Source organism: Dunckerocampus dactyliophorus, chromosome 3 (assembly GCF_027744805.1).
Source record: "Dunckerocampus dactyliophorus isolate RoL2022-P2 chromosome 3, RoL_Ddac_1.1, whole genome shotgun sequence".
NCBI lineage: Eukaryota > Metazoa > Chordata > Actinopteri > Syngnathiformes > Syngnathidae > Dunckerocampus > Dunckerocampus dactyliophorus.
In genome coordinates this window covers 11,784,640-11,798,171 of record NC_072821.1, presented here as the reverse complement: position 1 = coordinate 11,798,171, position 13,532 = coordinate 11,784,640, and the positions used below count along the sequence as shown (strand labels likewise).

The window sequence follows — 13,532 nt, the reverse complement described above, 5'->3', positions numbered from 1 at the left end:
TCCTGTTGGAGGCAGTGGAGCCCGATTAAGTGGTTGCGCCAGCCAAATAACGAACTGAAGAAGTACAAACTCCAGCAATATGACTGAACAGTACTTGCTTGTTATTTTGTATGTGAACTAACGTAAAAGCTACTTAAGTCGCCATTATTTTTGTATGCGTGTCAGAGTGAGCAGTGAACAATGTCTAGCAGGGCTCTGCGAAGGCTGAAAGGCAAACCTCGGGGTCAGGAGGCGGTTGCCATCGGGGAGCTAACTTTGACAGTTAGCCCCGATGAAGTGGCCGAGAGCGAAGGAGAAGAGCTGGAGACGTCCGGTGTCAGTCCACCGTCACATGGCAATGTCAATACCCGAAAGTCAAAGAAAAACAAGGACCGTAAAAACATGTGTGCCATTTTTGAAATGGTAAGGCGATAGTAGATTTAATTTAAAATGTAATCTTATACCATGTACCTCCGACTTGAGCTAAAGCATATTAGCAGCTGCTAGCTAGTGGTGGTAGCCTTTTTGATGGAAAGTAATTACATTACATTGCATTACGTTAACAGTACAAGCCCTTACTATATCAAGCTCAGAAAACTAACCATTTAGTGGCAATTCTCAGTTGTTGCTGTATATTGACTTTTAAACAAGAACTGCTCCGATTTAAAAGGTGGTGGACAACAACATATTAGCTCAGGACAAATTGTGACTGCTAAGAAACAATTTCCAATGCATTTAATTTCATTTTTACTAGATAAGTGACAAAGAAAAAGACTCAGCAGATGAAGACCCAGAAAAACTGGATGGAAATAAGTCACTTGAAACAGAACACAGTGACAGCAAAGAGAACAGCGGCCAAATGCCAAACGAGGTAAAGTTAAGCACATGAGGTTGATAGGGGGTATCTTGGTTTTTGATCAGTTTATTCACTTGTGTACTGTGTTGGAGTGTCATTATTCGTTCATTCCTTTTCAGCCTGTGTCTAGTGTTAAGAAAAAGAAGAAGAAAAAGAAAGCGAAAGTTAAGTCAGAAAACGTTAAGGTAAACATGCGTAGTTTGACACATACATGTTTCTCAGCTTGGTTTGCAGAGACAGAAAGCCTCCCAAAATGTATTTCACATTGATTTCTGTTTTATGTCAGGAAGCACTGGCTCCAGATGACAATATTGATTTACTGCTGGAAAACTTGGAGCAGTCCAATGGTTTGACGTTACAAAATGATCGTGGAACATCCGACAGAAGACCTATCTTACACGTGGAGCACAGGTCAGAAAACCAGCATCTGGTGTGTATAAGTGGACCACATTCATCATTTCAGATATAGGTGTATGTCTGTATGTGTATATATATAAATATGTTTATTATTGTTGTTGTTGTTTACTGCAATTTATCAGAGTATTTCCTGTTTGGTACCTTATTAAGCTGCATTACGACATGATATTGTTCAATTAAATATTAATTTAAGTGTATAAACATAGTACTGTATGCTCTAACAGAAAAAAATATGATTGCATACTGTTAATAAATAACATTACATAATACCTCATCTAAAAGTCGAAACAAGTAAATATTGATTTTGCAGTGGGACTCATATACTTGACATTGCAAGCAAGAGGTGCTTTGCAGCTCCATATCTACACCACAATTGCATGGCGTCTTCCGTGGTCCAAGATTTAAACAGATTAGGACTGCAGCCATCAAATATTTTAGTAATCGTTCTATTGAGAATTCCTTTGATTAATTGATTATCGGATAACAGACACGCAGAAAACAGAGAGGCAAGCACATTGTGTGATTAATAAATTAATTCATTACTGTCACAGGTCTAGTGCTCACGAGACCGACCGAGAAATCCTTTCTTCTTTTCCCCCAGGAATCTGAACCCAGAGACAGAGCTGAAGAGATATTTTGGGAGTCGAGCTGTTTTAGGAGATCAAAGGTAAAAATGTAATTGTGTGCATGTGAGGAATTATGTGTCAACCTCTGTGGTCTACATGCCCCTCATCCTCTTGTCATCCTTTACAGACCTCGACAGCGGAATAGACCGTTTCATCGCAACACATGGATGACCAGCCCCAAGGACAGTTGGCCTCGCTTCAGCCGGCCAGGTTGGCTTTGCTTCGTTTCAATCTATGCAGCATGTTACGAAGAGTTTCATAAGTAATGCTTGTGCATTGCATGTGTCTTGTTATCCTTGCTGTAACTAATTCAAAATATAAAAAGCACACATAGACACTTTGAAACTGCTAGTCGATAGTAAGATGTATTACACTTACAGTGTACATGGACTTTAAATGTGCTATGATTACAGAAACGATTAGAAGCTGAATGTAGTTTTTGTGATACTGAGGTCATCACAAAGACTGCCTGTTTGTATCTGTACTGAAGGTCGTATATAGATGTTTGTTATTAAAGGTTTGCCTGTCTTGCAAACAGTATGCCCTTTAGGCTTTGTATTAGGGATGATTCATGTTTGCCGAGTACGAGCATGAAACGAGTACAGCAGTTGGAACACTTTGCTCATAGTATTGAACGCGGTGCCTTTGAAAAAACTACAGTGAACAAGGCTGACAGATTATTTCCCTGTTTACCATCACTGGATGTTTGCATGAATCACCAACTTCACACAGATCATTAAAAATAATTAAAATAATAAAGTCTCACAGATCACTTAAACACATACACAGTACACATATAGCTGAACAATAAATATAGCGACTTCTGATCAATCCATCTCAATTTCAGACTTAAAGTAATGTACCGATTTAAGCCCCCACCCATTTCTGGTTAAACAATACCCACTTCTTGTTTATGCCCTGCCCACTCTAAGTACAGGTACAGATACAGATAATGTAGATGAGTGAACAGATACAGATACAGATGGTGGTGTACTCGCTCATCCCTACTTTTTATGTCTCTGCAGGAATCTCAATGACCTTACTCGAGTCAAAAGATGTCATCCAATACTTCACTTTTGAGCACGGTCGCGACTACCAGCAAGTACAGTTCAAGTTCTTTGATGCTGTTGAGTCCGTGGATCCAAACAACATTGTGGTAAAAGCGCATTGCTCTGCTGTGTCCTTTTGTGAATGTATAAAGTCCAAATCAAGTAGTCTAATTAATATTAAGCACACTATTACTCCTTTCACGTTTTGTTTGTTGTGTACACACTGTGCTTATTTAAAGAACTGCTGACGTACTGATCGGATTTTAGTTAAAACAAATACTTAATTAAATAAACTCTTAAGACGTTCCCCCCCAAAAAAGTTGGCATTTGTAATCACTTACTATATGAAAGTGAACAACAGCATAACTGTAATCAAAATATCTTTTCAGTGTTCTTAAAAATGTTTTAAAATAGAATAACAGAGGCTTCTTTTCGTTATCAGTTTTTATTTGGTGTATTCTAACTACGTTTATTATATACTATTACTATATACAGATTGTTATGAACAGATTGTTCAGAATTCTGTCTATTGTTTGGAATTGTCAATCAACTACTTGGCTGCATGCAAGTGAGGCACTATAATACTAATACACTAATACTAGCACTATGCAATATATCACTGCAATATAGGTAATATAAGCACTATTGATTCAGTCTCAACTAGTTTGAGGTCTAAAGAAGCGCAACATGACACGTGGAAAGGAGTGACACACAAGGAGTTTAGAACATTCAGAGATTCTGCAATACCACAAAAATAATATAAAAAAAAAGTAACAATAAATATAAATAAACATTATGAATATGGAGAGTCGCACATTGTAACACTACTAGTATGTTACTGTCTCTTCAGGCTCTGCTGCAGCTGAACCCCTACCACACTGATTCTTTGCTGCAGCTCTCTGACGTATGTCGCATACAGGAGGATCAGGAGATGGCGAGGGACCTCATTGGTGAGGATCCTCGACTCAAAAAAAGAATGAATGAAGACCCCCTCAGATCCAGAGCGCCTATGGTTTTGTACCTAGTGTCATACCCATTAACTACGGTAGTGTATTTTAAAGCAGCATTATGTAATAATGTAACGTTAAACTAACGGCATTATCATCATCAGTCATGGACTGTCAGTTGGCGTGTAGTTCTAACAATAGCTTCTCTTTCATTTCCCAGAGCAGCATATCGCTTTCTTAAGTGCTCTAAAATTTTGATCAGTAAGACTAGTTATTTAGACTCTAAATAACCAGTAGACCTTCACAGACACCTCTTACGTTTTTTTACTGCAAGCATCAGCATTTGGTTGCTTCCATGTTATTTGGAGGAAAAATTATAAAACAACTTGTAGTTGGTAGACCACATTATTTAACACATGCCAACAGATCATCAAGTACAGCGGTTAGCAATTTATCTTATGCCAGTTGTCTGATAAGCAAGAGTTTATACTAGACTTTTAATTTTGACAGGCATCATTTCTTTCATGGCTGTAACCACTTCAGTCATTTCAGATGGAGACGGTTTAGACACGTTACTTCGATTAATAATTTCACTCAACTATGAAGGCATTTACTAGCTTGAATATTTGATGGTGAAAGTCACCATACAACTCTAACATACCGCACAACATCCAAGATTGATCATAATCACGTGACCCAAACACAGTTTCTGTGTTTCTGTGATAGTTTCGTGTTTGTAATTGTGCCATAAGTTAAGTAGTTATGCAGTAGGTGGATAGGTTGGTATGCAGAAGACTGCTTCTAAGCAGTGATTTACGAATGTGTGACTTAATTTTGTAAGATGTCATTCTTCCCCTCACATGCTCAGTGGCCATCATGCCCGGGGGTATGACTGGTGATTGCTGGGCAATTGCATATTTAAAGTACCACAAGTTGGCATCTGGCTAATTTGCTCTTCTGATAATAGAATGCATCACAACGAATAAACAATAACACACCAATGGATAATTTACTTTTAGACCTAGATATACAGTGGTGCCTTAACAGTTGTTAACGGCAATAATTACATTGTTACATGCAGAAAAAGATATGCAATGCAAATAATTACAAATGACAAATTGACAACTGACCATTTAATATCACTTTTACCTAGTTGTGTTGGCAAAAAACCCACAAAACCATCAATTACCAAAATAACACAAAATAAACACATTCTGCTTCAACCACAATTTGCAAAAATGTAAAAAAAAAAATATATCAGACTAAATATCAATTTTCTAGAACTAGTAAAAATGTACCTTGCCATTTAATATAGAAAAGGGGGAAAAAACATGGAAGTGTGCCAGTGGGGATACGTGTGCTATGTTTGACTCCCTGCTGTGAACATGCTACAGTAAGTTGAATGCGTGTTTTGTTGTTGTAACCAGAAATAAGTGTTAAGGACAGGCAGAAACACCGAGTGCCACCCTCGATGCGCCGCCGAGTTGATAGACTGACGCGGGAACTGTAGATGTGTGTGCACCGCAGCCGATGACAGTGGCGCCTCTGAGCTATACCTCTGAAATGACGACGGTCTTCTCTTTAAGCCGTAAAATTTGGAGGTCTTGCACACTTGTCTCGGTACGGTCCGTGGCTTTTCGCTTTTATGCGGCCCATGTATTTTGTTACGTCATGTATATCTCTCTAGCGCAGCAAATCTGATAAAAACAAACATTGTTGCTTTAAAAATGTTGATGCGTCCACGGCCCTCAATGCATTGCACGTTTGCAAATTTTGGATCTTAGCCGAAAAATGCGGTAACTGGGGCAGACATTAACTGAGGTACCACTGTATGTGATGTGTATTTGCTTATCAAATATGATTTTTGTTCCAGAGAGGGCCTTGTACAGCTTTGAGTGTGCGTTTCACCCTGTATTCAGTCTGACCTCTGGTAACTGCAGACTGGATTATCGCAGACCAGAAAACAGGTTGGATGGATATTTGCTATTTTGCTTGCTTTACTTAACTGTCCTGTTTTTAGGACTATCTGGTTCACTTAAAAATGTTCTATCAAATTGTTTGTGACTTTCATTTATTCAAAAGTTTTTACAGACATTTAGTGATGTTTATTTTCAGGGCATTTTATCTGGCTCTGTACAAGCACATGATGTTTCTTGAGAAGAGAGGATGCCCGCGGACGGCTTTGGAGTACTGCAAACTGATCCTAAGGTAGGAGAAGAAGAGCAGAAATATTTGAAAGTGCAAAACAGATTTATGAGATGTCAAATAATTCCATATACGGTATGTAAAGGAACAAAGTTCCTTAGTCAGGTTCTATGTTTTTTGCAGATTCCTCAGTATAAGGTGACACACCTTATTAAAAGTCTGAGCAAACAAGAATAATTAGCCAAATCCTGTACTTTGACTCATCACATAACACCTTGAAATGTTTGTGGTCTGAGACATTGGTCTGTTTGTTGCCTTTTGAAATACCATACAATTGCAATTATACTGATTATAGGTTACTATGTTTTTGCCGCCATTTATGTGTTTGTCTTGTTTGTTTGTGTTCAAAATAACTTGAAAAGTTCTGAATGGATTTGGATGAAATTTTCAGGAATTGTCGGAAATGGGATATGGAAGAACTGATTACATTTTGGGTGTGATCCGGATCACCGTCTGCATCCAGGAATTTTTTTAAAGGATTTTTTTAACATTGCAAGATAAGACCATTTTCGGCATTTGTGCAACTCCACAAAAAATGGTCAGAGCACTTCGGAAAAAGAATTACAGAATAAGTTTCCAACAGGTTCTGTAAAATATCAAAGACTGATAAAAAAAAAAAATGTTGGATTATTATTTTGGTATAAATCACAATATGGGGAACTATGGCGCTTGGCGGAGGTCTGTGCTTTGAGAGTGCTTTTCTAGTTTAAGTAGTCATTGGCACAGAAACCGTCAAGCGTGATTCAGTCTAATCATCAATTTTAGTTTGTCACAAAACTTTGTGAATTGAATATTGTCTCATAACTATCTGGAAATGTTACTTTTTTGTTAACTGTTGGAGGGGATGATATGATGTCTGAAGTTGTTTTTTTACTTGTTTTTTGATCTCCACTAGTTTGGACCCAGACTCAGACCCGCTTTGCATGCTGCTGCTCATTGATTTTCTGATGCTACGTTCCAGACAATACCAGTCTCTCCTCCAGCTTTATGAGGATTGGGAGGTAAAATTGTGCTTCACATTCCAAATTTTCCCATATATATTTGATTTTACGTCATCAACTTTTCAGTGGTGGACGCACATTATTTGTCTGTATCTCAGGAGCACAGAAATCTATCCCAGCTGCCAAACTTTGCTTTCTCCACCGCACTCTGCCACTTCCAACTCAGTCAGCAGGAAGGTATAGAGCCTCAAGAAAGTGATAAAGCAAAACACAAAGCTGACCGGATGCTACAGGACGCGCTCATCATGTTCCCTGGAGGTCAGAAATCCACAACCAAGCATATGCACTGATACTTCTTCTGGCTGTCTTGCCTAAGAGCAGCACCATACCCTATTTGCTGGTCATATTTGAAAAATCAATCTGAAATATACTTTTTCTCATAATGTCAAGGTAATGGAAAGAGAAGCAACGATGCTGCACTGAAAACACCATATCCAAAAGTGCTGTGAATTCAATACAATGTTAATGCTAATATGCAAATATATATTTATATTTAACTTCATTTAGAAATTGTGTATGCTTGAACATGCTTAATATATGCAAAAAATACATACAACTTACTTAAATAGGCATTTTTAAGGCCACATGCAACCATGAAACAGCATGATTTATTCATCAATATACAGGGTGTTCAATCATCAAAATTTGAGGTCATTTCAACAAGAATTGCCAAAATTATTGGCCTGCGAAATTATGGCAAATTTTCTGGGACACCCTGTATTTTTGAAAAACCGTGATAGAGTGAAGCCACAAAATTTAAACCCCAAACTGGCGAGGGATGACTATTCTTAAAGATTACACTACAGTCTTGGCCAAATGTTTTGGGAGTGATTTAAATTTGGTGTTTCAATACGAATTAATTAAGAGTTGTGCTGGATGACTGGTTGACAGTCTGGGCTTTTAGCTCGACGGCTACCGTTCTTGACTCTCATTCGGTAGCCCTTGGATTTAGCCCAGGGCAGAATGCGGGCTGGCTGAACCAGGCGGGTTACCCTAAATTGGATTGGTTTTTGCATATTATAATGACACAATTTATCAAAGTGCAACGCTGCAACCTTCAACCTTTCTGTATGCAGCTCTTTTGGAAAAGGTTTGGCCACTGCCATAGGGCGTATATTTACATGGTGTCCAGCGTTATAATCTACAGTGCATTCTTTCTTTTGCTTAACATTGCTATCATTTCTGAGGGACTGCCATTTTGTTGACTAAACTGATTGAACACCACCTCTTTTATTGAGAATGTCATAAATGTCTTTGTGTTCTACAGTCTTGATGCCTTTACTGGATCTGTGTACTGTGCAGCCTGATGCCACTGTCACCTCACATGCTTTCTTTGGCCCAAGCAGCCAATTTGGGTAATGTAAACTTCCTCTCTCATGTCTTCTTCTTGGTGTTACTATTCATATTTCTTCTACTCAAATCCTTAATCTCATCCATCAGCCCTTTGTGACATATGCATTTACTCTCTCCAGACAGCCACCAGCCTTGGCTGAACTGACTGCTTTATATGTGGGGAGGATGTACAGCCTGTGGAGGGAAGCAGCAGTTATGCTTTGGCTGGAAGAGTGTGTGAAGGAGGTGCTATGTCGAATTGATGCAAAAGACTCACTGGTGGAGGACTGCAAAAACAAGTGAGCTCAAACTTAAGCTGCTTTCTTATAAGTGCATTCAGTAGGATGAGAACGTGTGTCCGTACTTTTGACTGGTACTGTTTGTGATAACCTTGATCAACGTGATTTTACTCAAAGACTGTGCAGGTCCTTCATACCGACCGCTGTCAGGCTCTACAACACCTGCACCACCTGAACCATGTTGTAGACACTATGCTTTCTTTACACTGTTCTCTTTACTTGTCTTGCTGCTGTAACAAGTAAATTTCCCCGCTGTGGGATAAATAAAGTACATACAATACAATACAATAACAGGTCAACAACCTGGGTCTGCCATGTCATGTTTACGTAACAGCACTGTGACACAAAAGCACATGACAAGAGTGGAAACCATCTAAGTCAAATGCCCGTGTATAATTCTTAATTTCACAAAAATAGCTGTAAAGTCACACAAAATGACTATGTCATTTCACAAGTGTGTTTGTACCAAGAGTAAAAATGCAGTAATGACCATCAAACCAGGAAGGAAAGTTACTGCAACGTAGCGTAGCATGAAAACAGTATACCTGTCTCTGTCCTCGCCACTCAATACAATATGGCTAACATCAAAGAGGAAGTGTAGTTAAGTTTTGTTTACTTTTATTAAAGATTGGTTTACTTATTTCTATTGTGTTGTAGGCGAAAACAGAGATATCAGAGTGCTCCACGAAACATTCATCGTCATGTTCTGCTGTCTGAGATCAAAGAAGCGACATCCAGTCTGCCTCTGGTAAGACACACAGTCTTCACATTCAAACAACTGCAATGTATCCTATTGTAGTCCAGTGAAAACAAAGTGGCATGGTTAGTAGTCAGATATTCATGAGATAATGTGATTTTTCTCGTGAAGTCATTCTGTCAAACTCGGTTTGTTAACATTTCACCTGTTTCTTTTTATTAAATCTCTGCAGCCTTTTCAGCATTCACTTGAGGGAGTGGGGGAGTGTTATATAGATTATCAATAAAAGTGTCATAATGCTGGGGGCACAGTGGCGCATTGGGCCGCACCGCAACCTTGCAGCAAGAAGGTTCTGGGTTAGAATCTCAAATGTATAGAGTTTGTACTGTATGTGTAGAGGATGGAGGTCATCTCTCCAAGACCTGAGTTTTAGCCCTTGTCCTTGGGTCATGCAACACATTTTCCATTACAGTGTCTGCTGCATAGAGTAGCACCAAATAAAAAGATGTGATACACAAGCTAAATACATAAGAGCAATGAGCATCAATAAGCTGCATCAAAAATGATGCCATTGGCAAAAATAAATGAGTGAGTGAAAGTGATTGTCAGGAGAGGTATTCAATTGCCGTAACAATATGTTTACCACATATTTGCTTCTTTGCTTGACACTTGTGCTTTTCTTTGACTCTCAGGAGGTGACCACTCAGCCCATGATGGGATTCGACCCCCTTCCCCCATTGGACTCTGTGGTCTCATACACAAGGCCGGAGAGGTAATATAGGACATTCAGATCTTCACTCATTGATTTAGTGACCAATGCAAGTCATACCTTCACTTTGCTGTATAACGTTTTGTATCTCTGTGTGCATTTAGGCAGCATGTTGGAGCATCCAATGAGAGCACATTGTCGCTGTTTTTCCGGTCCTTGCTGCCAAACTTCAACCTTCAGGTGAGTGCACATTTGCAGTACCTTGTAACCCTTAGACAAGCAATTGGTCATTTTCCATATTGTCACATGAACTTGCACAAACGTCTAATGCAGGGGTGCTCACACATTTTTAGCCTGCGAGTTATTTTTAAAATGACCATGTCCCAAAGCTCTACCTACTACTATAAATATAGAAAGTATATATATTTACTATATATATATTTTTTTTAAATATGAGTACGTATTTATGTACATTATACATGTATATCAGGAGTGCACGCACTTTCTCAGCATGCAACTACAGGTCAAAATGATCTACCTCTTTCTATAAAACATATAACATATACAAAATGTAACCAGTAAACTCTGAAATTGTATTGTAAATATTAATAATTAGTATTTCACATTAACATTTTCAAAGTTAACAGGTAATCAAAGTAGATTCTATCATAATTCACTTCAATATGGAAATAAAGATAATTACACATAACTCCTAAATAGTTGTGTACATAACCTGAGTACTGGTAATATGTCAGTCAAATTAGCTATGTAACGTTCATTAGGGCAAACAGTTCATGTATTACATCCAGTTAGCATTTGCTGTCAAACATTACCCATATACAAGAATTTAAAATGATTATGTAAAAGACAACGCAGCCGAAGTCAAGGCAACGGTTTCACCAATGGGCACATTTGTAATTTCATCATGAAATAATAGTTTAAGAAGCGAACGTGTAGAAGACACTGATTTCTGTACTAGAGTTCATGACGCGAAGCAAAGCCAGTAAACAATACACTTTTTTTCTACGTAACTACCCGCTACAAGTGAACAGATAACTTTAGTTATAGATATAGACATCTTACCGCTGAGTTAGTTCATCCATAATCAGAATAATAAAGATGAAAGTTGCATCTTCGTGTGTCGCTTGAAACGCCGTGGGGGAGCAAGCGCGAATCAGGAGGGGAGCTTAATGTCAGCTGACTGATGTCATATGACAACAACAAAGTGACGTTTACGCGATCGATCCCAAACTACCTTGGCGATCTACCAGCAGCTCGCGATCGACGTAATGGCCACCCCTGATCTAATGCCTGGTACACTCAAGCTGTATAAAAATGTGCCTGTACAAATATAATAATGTTCCGTATGAAATAAGACCATTTGAGAGGTATTCATTGAATTGTGATTATAATTTACAATGGTGTAAAACTGAACTACAAAGGGTTTCCAATATTGTTCTTTCTAATATTGCATGTATTACTTTGAATTGCAGTGGAAGGGAGTTGCTATGGTGGTACCCTACACATTTATGATGGAAACGAAAGTAAATGTGCATATCATACACACGTTAAATGATATAATAGTAATAAATTTTAAATACAGCAATCAACACCAGACAATTTAAATAACCACGCACTTGCACACAATAACTTTATACACAAGCTACATTTACGTGCAAAACTTGTAAGCAATTCCAGGTCAGCACATGACGACTCCCGGTTACCCCCTTGCTTTATGGACATGAGCAAGCTACATCCCCAGGACAAACACATTTGACTCCTACAGAGTAACTTATTTGGTATCGTACGTTGGGCATTGGTTTACGTTTAAATCAATGTGAATCAATGAGTTCATAGTAAGAAGAACTAGTTTTAATATATAACTCTCTGATTGTTTCAATAGATAGAATCTAGTGCTGGATAAAAAAGATCAACCCATGATGATTTAGACAAAATGTGTCACAGTGTCCTGTTGTAAGTCTTTGTAATGCTCTGTTACACGTCTTTTGAGAACATTTTTCTTTTTTTTTTACCAAGATAATGCATAATGGCAGAAACCTTGGTAGCACAACTGTTCTGTGAGGATAACATTTCTTTCCGACACTCATGATGAGCCTCAGGCACAAGGCAACAAGTGGATAATAATGAAAGGAGGCACATGACCTACAAACAAGTATTTTGTTACCCAACAAGTCGTGGAAAACCAAAATAAGAAAAAAACCATTAATGAAACAAGAGGTTGTTTGAGGTCTTGGAGGCGTTCGTGTCAGGATTTTTGATTTATGTTTTTTTTGGAAGTACATTTTTGAGTGTGGTTGTTAATTTGGATTTTGCAGAAATTTTGAGACATCTGCAGCAACTTTCTTTCTTTTTTCAATAAATATCACAAACCTATACTGGAATGTGTGCGTTTTTGGTTTGAAAAGTAATGCCATTGAGGAAATATACTGTAACTTTTGCTGGCCAAAATATTTGGAAAACCAGCACACTTTCCTTTTAATGAGATCCACTGAAATAATTAAGCATTCTGCTTTTACAAAGATGATAATGTTCAATTTAATGATAGGTTGATGATTTTTGTTGTGATTTGCAGAGGTGTAAAATTGCGCTGCATCATACTGACAAGTGACACTAATATTGAACCACTTTCATGTAGCTTGGCTTCACCAAAATGAGTAAAAATGATACCACTGTATTTGTCAGTGTACTGAGCCTGCCAGTTGCTTCCTAACCCATTTACTGTTGCTATCAGCGCGTCCATCACAAACCATCACCTGTAAATGCAGATGGGCTAAGGTGTAGTGTCATCTGGATAGCCATCATTCAGTTTAAAGAAAATGTAGTTAAGGCTGCAAGCTCTGTACATGCAAAAGTACATCATCCTGGTAGAGAAAACAACTGTGACTTACCCTCCTGTACATACGGTAGATACACATGCCACATTACCATTTGGGATAGCTGTAATCAGTCATATAAAACACAATCATTGTCAGTAACAGAGAGATTGCAGTTGCCACTTTTATTATTTTTATGGCTGAAATTTTCTTTGTCAAGGCTGGCCTGAGGCAGGAGGATGACTTGGAGGTGGCACGGGCTGGGCAGGAGCTAAACCAGGAAGTGAATCGCCTCATGGTGGCAATGAGGGACATGCTGGCAAACATCAGGTTTCAAGAGCCACCCAGAGAGGACCAGTTCAGAGATGAGGAGGAATGGGACTGAGTGGGTTTTGATGTACCTCCATGACTAAATTGATTGGCTTCAAAATAAGAACCATCAAAAAGCAAGTATATACAGCATGTAGGCTTGAACGTTAATTAAAATTCAACTTAAAATTAAACTTCTCAATTTTTCAACTGTTTCCCAAAATTTTTTTTTGTTCTATAATGAGTTGCAGGAAAACTATTCTCTAATGACA

General features: G+C 38.3%; 1 protein-coding gene across 1 annotated transcript; it reads left to right on the top strand.

The window, feature by feature from the left end:
• The first annotated feature begins 38 nt into the window (after positions 1-38).
• On the top strand, positions 39-13,470 carry tcf25 (transcription factor 25 (basic helix-loop-helix)). Its single transcript, XM_054771275.1, has 18 exons — positions 39-402; positions 734-850; positions 955-1,020; positions 1,122-1,246; positions 1,854-1,919; positions 2,006-2,088; positions 2,904-3,034; positions 3,778-3,877; positions 5,748-5,841; positions 5,990-6,082; positions 6,975-7,080; positions 7,179-7,338; positions 8,348-8,435; positions 8,553-8,711; positions 9,369-9,459; positions 10,101-10,180; positions 10,282-10,357; positions 13,172-13,470. The coding sequence occupies exons 1-18, from the start codon at positions 181-183 to the stop codon at positions 13,334-13,336; spliced, it is 2,022 nt and encodes a 673-aa protein (XP_054627250.1). The 5' UTR covers positions 39-180; the 3' UTR covers positions 13,337-13,470.
• The last annotated feature ends 62 nt before the right edge of the window (positions 13,471-13,532 follow it).

What these genes read in the sequence shown, in the direction of transcription:
- tcf25 (XM_054771275.1), top strand. Translation starts at nt 181, where the DNA reads ATGTCTAGCAGGGCTCTGCGAAGGCTGAAAGGCAAACCTCGGGGTCAG. An exon ending in GCTCATCATGTTCCCTGGAG is followed by an intron (nt 7,339 to 8,347) that starts GTCAGAAATCCA and finishes TGTGTTCTACAG; the next exon opens with TCTTGATGCCTTTACTGGAT. An exon ending in GGCCCAAGCAGCCAATTTGG is followed by an intron (nt 8,436 to 8,552) that starts GTAATGTAAACT and finishes TACTCTCTCCAG; the next exon opens with ACAGCCACCAGCCTTGGCTG.